Source organism: Anopheles cruzii, chromosome 3 (assembly GCF_943734635.1).
Source record: "Anopheles cruzii chromosome 3, idAnoCruzAS_RS32_06, whole genome shotgun sequence".
Lineage (NCBI taxonomy): Eukaryota > Metazoa > Arthropoda > Insecta > Diptera > Culicidae > Anopheles > Anopheles cruzii.
The window spans coordinates 58,240,071-58,253,811 of NC_069145.1; the positions used below are offsets into that span (position 1 = coordinate 58,240,071).

General features: G+C 51.1%; 1 protein-coding gene across 1 annotated transcript; it reads right to left on the bottom strand.

Annotated features, from left to right (window-relative positions):
* Nucleotides 1-4,783: 4,783 nt before the first annotated feature.
* Nucleotides 4,784-12,956, bottom strand: LOC128272283 (protein apterous-like). The gene is made up of 4 exons (XM_053010060.1): nucleotides 12,781-12,956; nucleotides 12,427-12,692; nucleotides 6,415-6,611; nucleotides 4,784-4,954 (listed from the first exon to the last, which is right to left on the bottom strand). The coding sequence occupies exons 1-4, from the start codon at nucleotides 12,891-12,893 to the stop codon at nucleotides 4,784-4,786; spliced, it is 747 nt and encodes a 248-aa protein (XP_052866020.1). The 5' UTR covers nucleotides 12,894-12,956.
* Between the last annotated feature and the right edge of the window lie 785 nt (nucleotides 12,957-13,741).

Consider the following 13,741-nt stretch of genomic DNA (forward strand, 5'->3'; position numbering starts at 1 on the left):
ATTACATCTCTACAGCGCTATACGAGGTTTGTTCAAAAAGTATCGCGACTTTTCAATTTCCGCGGACTACGTATATCCCATTTTCAAAGTTTTTGTGGCGTTAGGTTGCTACACTTGTCAGTGACTTATGGTAAAAATTTCGGCCATTTTGAGTAATTAGTAAATTTTGGACAGCTGTTTTGCTTGGGCGTGTTTTGACTCATCGTCGATTTTTGTGTACGCCAAAACTCTAATTGACCACGAAGCGGTAATTTAAGTTTTGGAAACAGAAAAAAACAGAAAAAGTCACAGGGGGCCAGATCTGGGGAATAAAGTGGCTTTGGCATCACTAGAGAGTTGTTTTGGCCAAAAATTCGCGCAGAAACAACGATGTGTTAGCAGTGTCGCAAAAGCCAATTTTTGTTTTTCCACAAATCCAGACGTTTGTGGTGGATTGCTTCGCGCAAATTGCACATAATTTTTAGGTAATATTCCTTATTGACCGTTCTACCCTTTGGCAACAACTCGTGATGAAACACGACCCTGCAATCGAAGAAAACTGCAAGCAAAACTGTTCGCAATCGATCAAAGTAGGCTTTTCGACGTTCACATCTTTTCGGCCTACTAAGAAAAATTTGAAACACCGATAAGCAATGCTTTTGGTCTTAAAAGCTTCACCATAAGCCACAGTTAACATTTCAATTGCGTCCGAGCTCCTAATTTCGTTTTTAACACAAAATTTGATAAAGATTCTTTGCCATCCATTTTTTGGAAGAGACAAAAATCGACGATGGGCCAAGACACGTGCACACTAAAAAAATTGTCAAAAATTGACTGATTTTTCAAAAATTTTCAACTTTTCACCAAAAAATCACTGACATGTGTAGCAATCCAACGCCACAAAAACATCGGAAATCGGATATACGTAGCCCGCGGAAATTGAAAAGTCGCAATACTTTCTGATCAAACCTCGTATAACGTCGTTAACGCTTAATTGCAGCAGAAAATGATTGGCTTTTCCCACGGGATCGAAAACCCCGCTCACGGGCTTGGAAAACCGTGACATTTGTTTGTGTATGCACCTGGACTAAACACATTGAGCCGCCAGCAGCACTTCAATAAATGCCATTGGAATCAACGGTAAGATTTTCCTGTTAAACTTTCATCTTTAATGCAACCAAATTATAATTTTCAATTCTATTTTTATGACCAAAATTTCACCTCATTTACCCTCAAAACGACATTAAAATTTAAAATTTCCTGAACAGTAATGCTAAAGACCGTATCTAGGACTCCAAGCCAACGAACATTTAAAGAAAAACCACGTTCGCTCTTAAGAAGCGAAGCGATAAAAGCGATAGGGACTCAACGTGTTAGTATTTTCCGAGTTAGAGGTCCTATCAGATCGCCCAATTCGCATTGCAACTGAAATCAACACTTTTTTCCATAGATTCATTCATTTGTTTTAGTTTTCACATCGACCGTTCAGCATGAAACAGAATCCTCTGTGCAGAACTACGAGGTATTCAATTATTGCTGATTAAATTCGTATTAAGGCGTAACACCTACACCACGGACCGTGCCGGGATCATCATTATCGTAGCACAAATTTCCCACTCCCAGGCAGGCCCCGGCGATCCACGCGAGCGTGTCACGGCCTGCGTTCCCACCTGCGGTGCGGTGCAAATCCTTTTGACTGCGTCGTCAAAGAAAAACACGGAACGGCGTGGAACCGAACCGGGTGCTACCGATCTGCCACCGCACAAAGCCGGTCGCCAGCCGACTTTAACGAGTATCGCTGGCCAGAAGTATCCTGGCGCCGTATCCTGTCGCGCGATGTTGGCGGCCACGTGCGCGAAGTGAAATAATGAGCACTCCAGGGGCGGCAACCGGTCGGCGTGAATGGGAAACACGTGCAGCAAACATAACCTCACGTGGAGGAGTTCCGCTCCTCGTTAGAGCCACAGCCCGGGCGCCTTCACATTCGGATACAGAGGGCACTACACCAGACCAGAGTATACATAAAAGCTCAAGGATTTTTTTCAATTTTTTCTCGCATTCTTTATTTGTTCACCATTGTTGATTTATTCACCTTAGTTTTTTCTCTCTTTCACCTCTCGCCACACATCCGTCGGAGAACGGTGGTGGTGTCGGCGGTTTTCCTTTGCTTCCTGCCCGCCGCCCTGGCCGGCGCGGCCAGTTCTTCCAAGGAACCTGAGACGGTCGGTCGGTCCGCCATTTTTGCCCTACACTTGAGTTGATATAAATAATTATCTGTTTTTCTTCTTCATCCCTCTTGACGTGTTACCAACTAACTCATCTTCAGCACTCTCTGTCTCTCGTCGCGTACCTAAACATCTACACTTAACTCTACAATCTCGCTAGCTCACGCGCTGTACAGTGTTTCCGTGTCCGTGTGTGTGTTTGGGAAGTTGTTTTGTGTTTTTTCTTAAGCAATAGAGATTTATCCTACACGCTTTTGCTACCATAAGAAAGTCGGTCCCCGTGCACCGTGGCCGTGTCGGCTCAGCCCAAATATCTTACAAACTTTTCGGAGGCGGCCCAACCTTATCCTGTTTCGTCCGTCCGTCATGCGCCAAGCCGTAAGAGTAATGTAACAATAATTATCCTATCCCGTCTCGTAACTCACCGGAACACTGCGCAGGCGGGACCAGATAGTGGGGCGGTTCGAGGAACGATAAATTATGGAACAGCATCCAGTCACTGACTTGGCGGCCACCACTACACCCCAAACCAGACATTCCCCTAAAGTCGTCCGCCTGCCAGCCGCCGCCGCCGTCCGTCTCATTAGTCGGTCGAAACAAGGGGCATGTTTCTCCGTCGAGAAGGAGCGCGGAACATTATTCGTTTCATAAATTTTACATTTGTCTCAATTTGGGTACGCCAGAGCCGCACCAGCCTCCGAGGAAAAGCCCAAATCGGAAGTAAATTAGGTACGGTTAGAAGTTCCTCGGTAGGGTCGCCGCAGCATTGTTTATTTATTTTTTTCCGTGGTGCTTCGGAAAGACCCCAAGGAGCAGACCCTTAAAGGTTCGGTGCAAGCAAAAACCGAAGCGTCGAAGCGTCCTGTGCCGTGGCGCATTCAATGGAAATCAAGCGCAATCAACGGACGGTGGTAGCATTATGCGAAGGACAATCTACGGGGGAAGCTTCCACAATCCACAGAGAGTTCGACAGCCGGTGGGATAATCCTTGAACCAGACAACAGCGACGGAGCGATTTGCAATTCATGAATTGCATTGCTTCATCTCGCGATCGCGGCCAAATCAGGATCAGCCGGCCCCAGCCCCAGCTACGCACGTCAGACGTTCGTCTCGCAGATTGGCTGCCGTTTTGTGTGTCGGTTTGTGGCTGTGTATTATAACGTCATCCGCAATCCGCCCCGTTCAGATCCGGGGCTTCAAATTGTGCCGATACGAATCGAAGGGAGTTTCGGAGGGACCCTGGGCCCTGGTCGGTCGCTTGTCGAAAGGATTGCCCACAAGAGAATCATAAGTATGCGCGTTGGTAATCATATGTGCATACATTATTATTAAGAATCGCATGTCCTTTCTCTCTCTTTCCAGTCGGAAGCCCGATTTCCGTTCGATTTCTCAACCCTAGAGTTGCTATAGAGTTGCTGTCCGCGGACATACGCTGCGCCACCGCCATCTTTAGTGTTGCCCGTTTCTTCTGCTTGTTCTCGTTCATTGTTCTCTTCTTTCCACCACCCGTTTTACCCAACGACCCGTCTTCTTTGCATCGCCTCTCGGTTTATTTAATCTTTCGCACAAATCTCACCGTTTATGTTGTACTGTTTTTCGATTCATTTTTCTCCGCTCTCTTTCTTGCCTTCCCTTACTGTTTTTATGCTCCGACAGGCAGGCAGAGAGGGTTATGTTAAATGTTGCTTGTTTTTTGCCTGCCACGTTCTTCACTGTTATTCGACGAGTTTCGCTGTCTCTCTCTGTATGTGTGCGTTGCAACATCGATGCTGCCGTATTGCTTTCACCACCACGGGCGTTTGGGGCCGCTCCTAGCGCCTACCGGTGCCGAACGAATTTTGTGCGCCAGTGACAGCGAAATATGTTGCCACCACGCCGCAGCCAACCCACCGCGAAGGGGGCGACAAAAGCTCCCAAGCGCAAACAGCGTGAGATGGGCCGCGCTATGCCACGGCTGGCCACGACTCCGTTTTGCTCTTTCACAATCCACAAAAATTGCTGGGCATGCCGCCGCGGTCAGGCGGCTTCTTCATGTCGGCGGGGCTTCGACTTGGCTCGCGCAGAAAAAAAATGCAAAACACATGGAAACGCGAGGAAGGAAGAAAAAGGGCTCTGAATTTGAATATAATAACATCATTGTTCCGCCGCACATGAGCGTGTGCGCGCTCTTCGAGCATAGCCGTCTTATGTTACGCCCGTGTTGTGCCTTCCAACTTGTGGCTGTCAAGCGCGTTTGCCATTTGCCGCGGAGCCTCAGCGTGCCCACCCGTCCGCGCCAAGCTTTGATTGGAAGTTTCCCCAAGCGCTTAAGACGCATTTCTTACATTTCCACGCCGCGCGACCGGTGCTGGGTCTCACGCACTCTCCGGCTTTGCGTGCCCACAAATCCCTGGACGATTGGGGGTGGGCGCGTGATGCTGTCACATCGTTGGCGGGGGGGCGGCCGGCGCAGCGTTCGTGTCCACCCCAGCGGCGGAACCACCGAGCAGCCGACGGATCCAGCGGCGAAGGTGCACTTGCCACTGCATATGCTGTTGGTGCTGTTGGTGCTGCTGCTGCTGCTGGTGGTGGTTATGCTGCTAGTCGAGCGAGGACGGGCTGCCCGGGCCGCCCATGATGTAGGAACCGGGGCTGTGCGACACGTAGCCGTCCAGGTCGAGCGAACCGTCGCCCTTGTCCGAGTCGATGATTTTGCCCTCCTGCTTCATCATCATGCGGCGCCATTTTGCGCGTGCGTTCTGGAACCAGACCTGCGAGTGCGAGAGCAGAGAGCGAAAGAAGAAAAACGGGCACGTTAGCTGTGTTGCGAATGAGGAGGCTACCTTTGCTACATGGTTTGCAAGCTACCGAGCCTGCCGAGAAGTAATTGACCTAATAACTCTGTTTTGGTGAACTTAAGTAATGAGGCTTCTAAGTAGTCCGTAAACGAGAATTTGCAACTGGACCAAAGATGCCCAGTTGATTGTCAGGAGCATCTAGCTCGACGTGGATGTTCCATGAAGAATAAAGAGGTTCCATAGTGTCTGTGTCTTGTCAGTGTCTTACTTCGAGGTTTAAGAATACTACAAACTACTATCTTCGACTATCGTAGCTTGGTGCATTATGATTTGTTTAAGACAATTTTGTGACAATAATAAGATTTTGTGGAGAGACAATTTATGGTGTCTGCATCACGATAATGCACCGTTTCACACTGCACTCGTATTTCGTGATCATTTACTAGGCCTAAAAGTATGGAGTCAGAATGTGTAACAGATGGCTCTAGCAGTCAATTTGGTCTTCCTAATTATGTTTTTTGGGTGACATTACCTTGTTTCGACATCAGGCAAATGATTTCATGTCGAAACTTATCTTATCTTGCAACTTATCTTTGAAGAGGTCAGACCATTTCGATTTTGTGCCTAAAAATGACGTTGCTACCTCTTGAAGAAAACTGCTACAGAATCGCATCAAAGGCTTGTCGAAGCTTACGGCGATCATGCTCTTGGAAGATCGCAGTGCTTTAAGCAGTTTAAAAAATTGATAAATGGATACTGACTTAACAAGCAAAGAGCGTCGGAGGACTCCAAAAAAGGACTTTCTGAAACTTGGCACCTTGGACTTTAGCTTGGCACCTTCCGATTATTCCTTCGCAGCACTTCGATTCATACGAGGAAGTCAAAAATTGGATGACTGATTGGTTTGCTTCAAAAGACGAAGAATTCTTTCGAATTCGAAATCGAATTTCTTGGAATCCACGATTTAGCCAAAGGATGGGAAAATTTTTATCTAGGCTATTATTTTTATAATTATAATTATCTATTACTTTGAATAAAATATAATTTTTCATTTCAATGGAATAAGCATTTGATTTATTTAGAAAAAATCCGATTTTATACTTTTAGACCAGGCTATAATACTCTTTAAACTCAAGAGACCGATACGAGAGCACCTTCCACAGTAAATAATTAAGATAGTTTCGAAAAATCTAACGAATCTAGAAATGGATGTATTGCATAGAGTAGGAATTACTTTAAAGGTGATGATTTAGATTAATAAGAGTAAAGAAAGATTTTTCGTGTTATCAGCGAATTCCAGATCATTTTTTGCCACAGTAATACAAGCCCTTCTGTCTTCCCTTCCAACCATGTAGCCTCTTCGTTAATTTCTCGTACCTAATCTCGAGGTACTTATAATCTTCATTATACGATTAAATTTCCATATCACTCACCTGCAGTACCCGCTTCGGGAGGCCCGTCTTCTGCGAGAGCTGCTTCAGATCCTTCGCGTCCGGATTGTGGTTGATGGCGAAGTAGGACTTCATCGTGCGCAGCTGGTGGTGCTTGAACGAGGTGCGCATCCGTTTCGCTCGCGACGATGACCCGAGCCCTCGGCTGAAGCCCAGATCCAGATACTCGGTGTTGAGGTCTGCAAAGAACACACGGGAAGAACACGGGGAGGCGGTGGTCAAAAGTTCGGACCCCCGAACATGCTCGGTGGATTAGCTCCGGCGGTGGTGGTGGGGTAAGCGTAGCGTTTTATTGCTAACTCACCACCGCCACGAAGCCACGAAAGGAGCGGGCCGGTAGGCGAGTCACTTGTTCATTGTGCGGCGGTACATGCAAAGGCCGCCGCGTGTTATTGTAGTTCCTTTTTTTTCGCCGTGGCTCCAGGTTCCCCGAGCGCTGTAAGCCATTTAATATGCTCTCGCTGGGCTCGGCTTTGATCGTAAAATCAAAGCCCCAGACGACCCAGACGAGAAGGCCAGAAGCCAGAAATTTGTCTGGCCCAGCCCGCGAGTCTAGTCAGAGGCAGTCCCAAGGCCCGAGGGTGTAAGCCGAAGTTTTAGTGGAAAAGGAAATTGTACCTCGTAACCCCCGGCCGGCCGGCCGGTCGGATCGGATGCTGGTGTCGCTGGGAGGCGCAAGACGCAAGATCGTCATAATCGTAAAAACAGCTCGCGCTCCGGTAGGATGTCTTAATCGACCGTCCCCGTCATTCCGCCTCGGGACCCTCGGGAACCGGTCCCCGACACCCAAACCGCGGACCTGTATGACCCCTAGAGCCTAGCCACAGCAAAGAGGCTACTTGTTTTTGCCCGCGAACAAGTGTATCAACGGGGGGGTTCGTGGAAGGTATGATCTTTGCTCGATCTCCTTGCAGGGTCGGCATCATGTCGGCCGTGCAATAAAACTTCGCTCCAACGAACTCCAAAACAAACAAAAACCCCGAGCTGTCACTAGCTGGCGATGACGTCTGTTTCGTACTTCAGAAAACTTTGCGCGAACCCGTTTACGGCGGATTGGAACCTGCACCTTGCACGGAGGGCAACTACGAGGGGCGTCCAACAGTCGGTTCGGGTTAACCTTGCCTCGTTTGCGGTGTACAACGTAAACGACCTATGTTTACAGTGCTGTTGGAATCATAAACTCTTCTTCTGGGTGCCCGCTCTACGCTCCGTTGCCGTTGTTCCCCGAGTCGTTCCCACGCTTACCAGACCAGTGTCTCTAGACGCTAGAGGCCGCTTTTCATTTGCCCTCCAAACTAGGGTGCCCTCCTCCTCAACTTTTGGAGGTCCAACTTTGGTCCAACTTTGAACGGTGAGATACTTGCTGCTCCTGAACCAGCCATCCAGCCACTTCCAGTAGCCGAGATCGTAGACAAAAGCGATCTAATGTGGATCGCCCAGAAACGGCCCAAATTGAGAGCTCGGACCATCGAAGTCCGCGGCTGGAAGAAGAGGCACAGGAAGCGAAACGTCAAGAGCTCCACCTTCGAGAACACCGAGCCCGCGCCAGACAAATTACAGGCTCGAGCACTCGAGCTAGCTTGACTTGGCGGTAGTTGGCAAATGGGCGGACTCGACTCGGTGTTCGGCTTCTTGTGTTTTTGGGTCCCAATCCCCAGAGCGCCTGCGGAGATGCTGCGAATGATTGGGAAAAAGTGACCAGAGTGACCCTCCGGTCACTCTGGTCCGGTCCTAATAACCGGGTTCGAAATAACCGACCGACGCGCCAGACAATGATACTGTTTTCTGGCCCCTTCTGGTCCGCCGACCCCCTTGTTCGGCCTCCTTCATGTCCGGGCGCTTCCTTCGGTGACCGGCCGACTGTGGCTTTTTTTGTTCAAGGAGCAGCCGTAGGCGCCTTGAGTTGTCAAATTCCAAAGGATTCCGGTCCGGGTCCGCACGCGGACAGGTTGAGCCAGAGCCAGCACCGGAGGGCGTCAAACGCCGAGTCCGGTTTCTGCGTGTTTGACGTGACGATCACGAGTCCCAACTTAGCGGCGGCGAATGTGCGAAAATGTGCGTAATTTCGACAATTGTGTTTGCGTTTCGGTGCTACCGTTTTGGACCCCGCTGGGTGAGGGTCCAGCACAGGGTCCAGGTTAGGACCGGTGCAGGTTAATTGTTGGTGCGTGTTCTTGGCCGAACTTTGTAGCACTTTGTAACACCCGCTTCGAAAGCGTTTACGAAAACCGACGATCTGTTACAATGTTGACCACCGGGACCATCGGGACCGCAGAGTTCCCACAGAAGCCGCTGCAATGGCATCGGAACCACACCGTGTCTTGCGACAAAATAGATTCAAAATGAACGAACGCAGCCCCCGAACGAAGGAGGAGCATCTCCCGGAGGAGATCCCGAAGTTCCAACGCCGCAAACCGGTTCGATCGCGGCCGATCGACGGAGTGTAACACGGTTACCGGACCCCGATTCGATGCACCCATCGAAAGTGTATCTTGGCCGGGCTTCTTGTTCGCCGGGCTGTCAACGCAAACACAGCGACTGCACCGGAGCCGTTAATCATTTCCCAAAACAATGGAGTTCCCGAAAAGATGGAAAAATAAAACATTCCCCTTCAGAGTTGGCCTTCAATCGGTCGCCGCCGGGCGCGCGCACTCGGCGAGGCGATCAATCCGGGACGTTTCGTCTGGGATCTTGGATGTCGGTCCCGGCAAACATTGACACAAAATCGAACTTCTTCGCAAACAGCAGCCCGGCCGGGCCGGCCGGAGGTCCTTCTCTGTTGACCGGGAATCCTTGTGGCGGGAGCAAACACTGGCCGCTAACTGCGCCAACTGTTGAAGGTTGTTATTAACATGTTTAACGCCCCGGCCCAGGCCGCGCGGCCCCCGGCTCCAGGTCGGTCGCAGATCATAAAGAAGCCGTGTAGCCGGGAGTCCCGTAAAAGGAGTCGTAATAAAAGCCACGAAACTTAAAACGGTGCCTGAACGGTCGGTGTGGATGCGCTCGAAATTCTTTCTGGGTGCCGACACCAGCAGGATACGAGGCTGACGCTGGAGACTGCGTTATCCTTCGCTACCAACAGCTCATTTCGTGGCGGAGTAATTTTCGGTGCACGTTTTTGTGGTTTTGTTATTTTAATTATCTTTTTGATGGGCTTCTGTCGAAAGCGTAACTTCGCTTTAAGTTCGCAAGCCAATAATCAACCGCAAGAGTTCCTCCAAAAGCTTCCAAGCGCGCGAGATCAATTTCGCGGGCCACTTCCCTGTGGCTGGTTCCTGGAATTGGTCTGTTTACGACGTTTACGGCTAACACGAACCTATAAACATGTCTGGTGCCATAGCATAGTTCCGAGCTTAAAAGAAACTCATAAACTTATAAATAATCCTCTCGTTCTCGGTCTCGAGGCGGCCAACCCACCGCGGGGTCCGATTTTCGGGAAGAATAGGATTACATTACGACTCAATGCGCTCAAGGCGCGCGGCCACGCAGTGACGCTTGGGAAACAAAACAAAAAAGGGCCAAACGACACCAGGAAAAGCAGCCGGGGACCCGTGGCCGTGGCGTTAAGGGAAAAATCAGGTCAACCTCTTTCGGCCAACTGGTGTGTGTGTGGTGCGCACCCATAAATTACCACCGTAATCCTATGCCAACGCGCGCAGATGACAAAGCTTTCGCCGTGTGGCGCGGGAAGTCATCTGCCCGCGCCATCCGAAACCGGGACCGATAAGAATCTTCCTCCCGGAGAGAGGCTTCTCTGTGGTCCTTGCGGACCGGCTTCAAACAGGTCATTTTACACTGCACGCCTCCTCCTTCGCCGCCGGTCCACCCGGACACACGGCCTATCTTTATGCGTTACCGCATGTTACCTCACAACGGACTCTCGGGGGCTCGATTTTATTGAACCCTCGACCTCTTTACAATCTCCATTCTTTATGATATGTTTATTAACTTTTCAACTTCTTCACTGTTCTTCTGGGAGTCTGGGCACGAAGATTAGGGCACGACGAACGGAAGGGCAATCTAAAACCCGTTGGACCCGGCGGCGACCCTACGGCGGAACATACGGGTGAGGGAACGGAGAAAAAAAGGTGCGACCTCTAGAGGCGGCCTTGCCGCGATCAACCCAGGCTCGCCTCGCTTCTCAAGTAGCTCCCCGGGGTTCATCGGTTTGCTATCGTTTCAGAGGCCTTTTTTTGTCCGTCTGTGCGAGAGTGCTAATAGAGATAAACGAACCATTCGGGCTGCTGCTGCCGGATGGCTGTCGAGCAGCGCAGCAGTTCTATTCCTAGAACCGGACAGGTCCGGAGAGAGATTCAGACGACGAAGTCGACGATTCGTCGGCCTTGATATGGAGAAACTGTCGGAACTCGGAGGTTCCGAGAAGAAACCTACCGGGAACACGGAAACCATTTCCGGGCAGACACCACAGACCCGGACGACGACGACGACGCCCGCAGGGGACGGAAATCGCTTGTAGAGCCGATCGTTTAGAGTCCACAGTCCATCAAATCACGCCCAATTAAGCTACCGCGCAGCTCTACCTTCATTAAGGGGTCCCGGTAGCCGGTGGCGGTTTTTTTGGGGGGAGATTCTTGGAGTCCGCCAGCAGTCGTGAAGTGTCTCCACAATGTCTATCATTAGCAGGGTATCTAATGGGAGTACAGCTTCATTCGGTGGAAATTTGCATACTACCTGCCGGATATTGGAGAGCTGACCATGCCAAGGCATTAGGACCGACTTCTCGGAGATCAGATTTCCGTCAGGGAACTTCTGAGTCGATCACTAACTTAAGGTGATCTGTATTTCACAAATTTGTACCTTTTCTACAGAACTTACACCTAAACCGACAGTTGGACTCCAAAATTTGATTGATATGGCTACCGGTCTCCCCATGTAAGGTCTACACTTAACAGTAACACTTCCTCACAGGCTTTCTGCTATGTGGAATGCGATCAACGGCTCGGGGGTCGCGTCGGGGTCGCTGAGTTTCTTTTTTTCACTTCGTTGCGCTACAATTCTTCGCCGTGGAGATATGTTAAAAGAAGAGCGCGTTCAAATTCCTCCACCACATAAGCTGTCAGTCAAAAAGGGGCTAAACACCACCGGCCCCCGACCGACCATCTGCCCGTCATCATTGCGGTGGGACACGAACCCGGGGCCGCTTTGCGAAACTTCGGATCGGCACCGGACTCCCGGCCGCTCAAGAGGCTTGGACCATTGTGCTAAGGCAAGAACGGTCCGACGGCGATCAACCCCTCGCGGCGATGATCCTCTCGCAGAAGGGTGCCTTCCGAAGCGGTAGCCAATGCGCGCACCACCGAAGAGCAATTACATGATCCTATCGCGGCGTAGACGTACGCAGGCGCAAGATAGCAGCGAGAGGTAGGCAGGCAGATGGCTTCGCGTTCTGTGTGTGCTATCGGCCCCGTTCATCACACACACGCCAAACGTTACTAAATATTTATTTATTTCTGTCGCCTCGCACACCGGAGGAGCAGCGGCCCCGTCAGTGGGGGGCCACAGAGAGAGAGTGATACCTCGCGCGACCCTTCTGCCGACAAGCCGACATCATAAATTCTTGCAACACACACGGCGGTGGTGTGCTCGCAGAAGCGCATCGCAACATCGTAGCATTGGCCTCTTTCTCTCTCTCTCTGGCAGAGCTCCCTCTTGCGAACTTCGAGCTCCGAAACACGCGACGATCGCAGACGATCGCATAGAGAAGGCAACAGAAACAGCATACATAAATTCCGATCCGATCTAGCAAATTGTGGGAAGCGTTACGGGCGCCTGACTGGCTGGCTGGCTGGCTGGAGGTTATCATAAATTCATAATTCTTCAAGTCAACTCTTCGTCGTACAAACTTCGCACAACAGTTCTTCAAGACTGTTTGAAGATTTGGATTGGATACTATCCAGAATGAAGATTCGAACCCCCACGGACCAAGTCACCACTACTTCGGTCCAAGATATGGGCAGTGGCAGTGGAGCTTACCTAGGCTGGCGGTCATCGCTTCGATGTCTTTGGGCTTCCGCTTCCGGGGCCGACCCTTTTGGCGTGGCTGCTGCGGCAATCCCGTCACTCCGTGCGGCGGATAGTAGGTGGCAGGATTCAGCTTCCCAGGTCCGCCCGGCCCGGAGTCACACTCGGGGCTAAGCGGTGCATTCGGGGAGCTTCCGTAAGGACCCTGGTACGGGCACTGCATCGGCATCCCCACGGCCAGCGGTGGGGCCGCCTCGAGCGGCAGTTCAATGTGGGATCTGCGGAGAAGCGAAAGGGTGTTCGTGATCGATCAATACTGGAACACTGGCTGGATGGCTGCGGCCTTACTGCGGCCTGATCACCTACCGACAGAAGACGGCCGAATCCCGTATCGTGAAGTGGTCGCCCTTGGTGAGCGGCGTGGCGCAGACGGCACAGGAAAAGCAGCGTATGTGGAAGACCAGGTGCCGGGCACGCATCACCAACTCGGAGGAACTTATCGACGCCAAACACTTGGAGCACCGCCGCGAACCGAATACCCTGCGAAGAAGAGGGAAAAGAGGGGGACGAATTAGGCACGGACGCATCTCTGCTAGTAGGTTTCTCGAGGTCCACGCGAGTTCGGTTCCGCGGATTTCCTGGGAACCTGCCCTGCCTGCCACCATTAATCTTTCCTCCAAAGCAGCGGTGTCAAACGTTGAAACCGACTCGGTCCACATGTTGGCAGCCACACACAACAAGTGTCCTTTCGGTGTGTCTTCGCGGGGCCCACCAGCGGCGTCCGCGTCCCGTCAGTTCTTGGAAAACGGCGCCGAGAACTCGGGACGGGCTTTCCGCATCGCTGGAAAAGCGGAACGCTCGAAGTTTATGTCGTGGGCGGGTTCCAGAGGAACCGCTTTTCGGGATGCAAAGCCGGCCGGCCGACCGAAAACACAAAAAACAAAACATGGGCCTCATTTCCCTATCCCGGAAGGGGAGATAGAGAGGGTCGCCGCCGTACATCATGCGCAACCAACCCGCGGACCAAGCGAGCGCCCAAAAGTCGTCATCGTAAAGCGATGAATTATGGGCCGAGGCAACCGGAGAAGTGGAACCAGCAGAAGAAGACGTGGCCGGAACATAAGCCCTCTGGTCCCCTCTGGTTTATGGTTGCGCCGAGTTCTCGACAGACTTTCGATTCTCGTCTCGCAGGATTTTCCCTCGCGGGTTTCTACGTTCTGGTTTTTGGGTCCGTTTTTTTTTCTGGTTGGTTGGGAGATATGAAAAGTTGTTGAAACTCCTACCAGCGACTCTAGCGCCAGGGAACCGAAGCATTTCGCATCGCCCG

Bases quoted from the DNA above. Each gene is read 5' to 3' on its own strand.
- LOC128272283 (XM_053010060.1), bottom strand. From the start codon at position 12,893: ATGCGTGCCCGGCACCTGGTCTTCCACATACGCTGCTTTTCCTGTGCC. The intron at 12,693-12,780 runs GTAGGTGATCAG...GCTTCTCCGCAG, and splicing joins GATTCGGCCGTCTTCTGTCG to ATCCCACATTGAACTGCCGC. The intron at 6,612-12,426 runs GTAAGCTCCACT...TGTTCTTTGCAG, and splicing joins AGCGATGACCGCCAGCCTAG to ACCTCAACACCGAGTATCTG.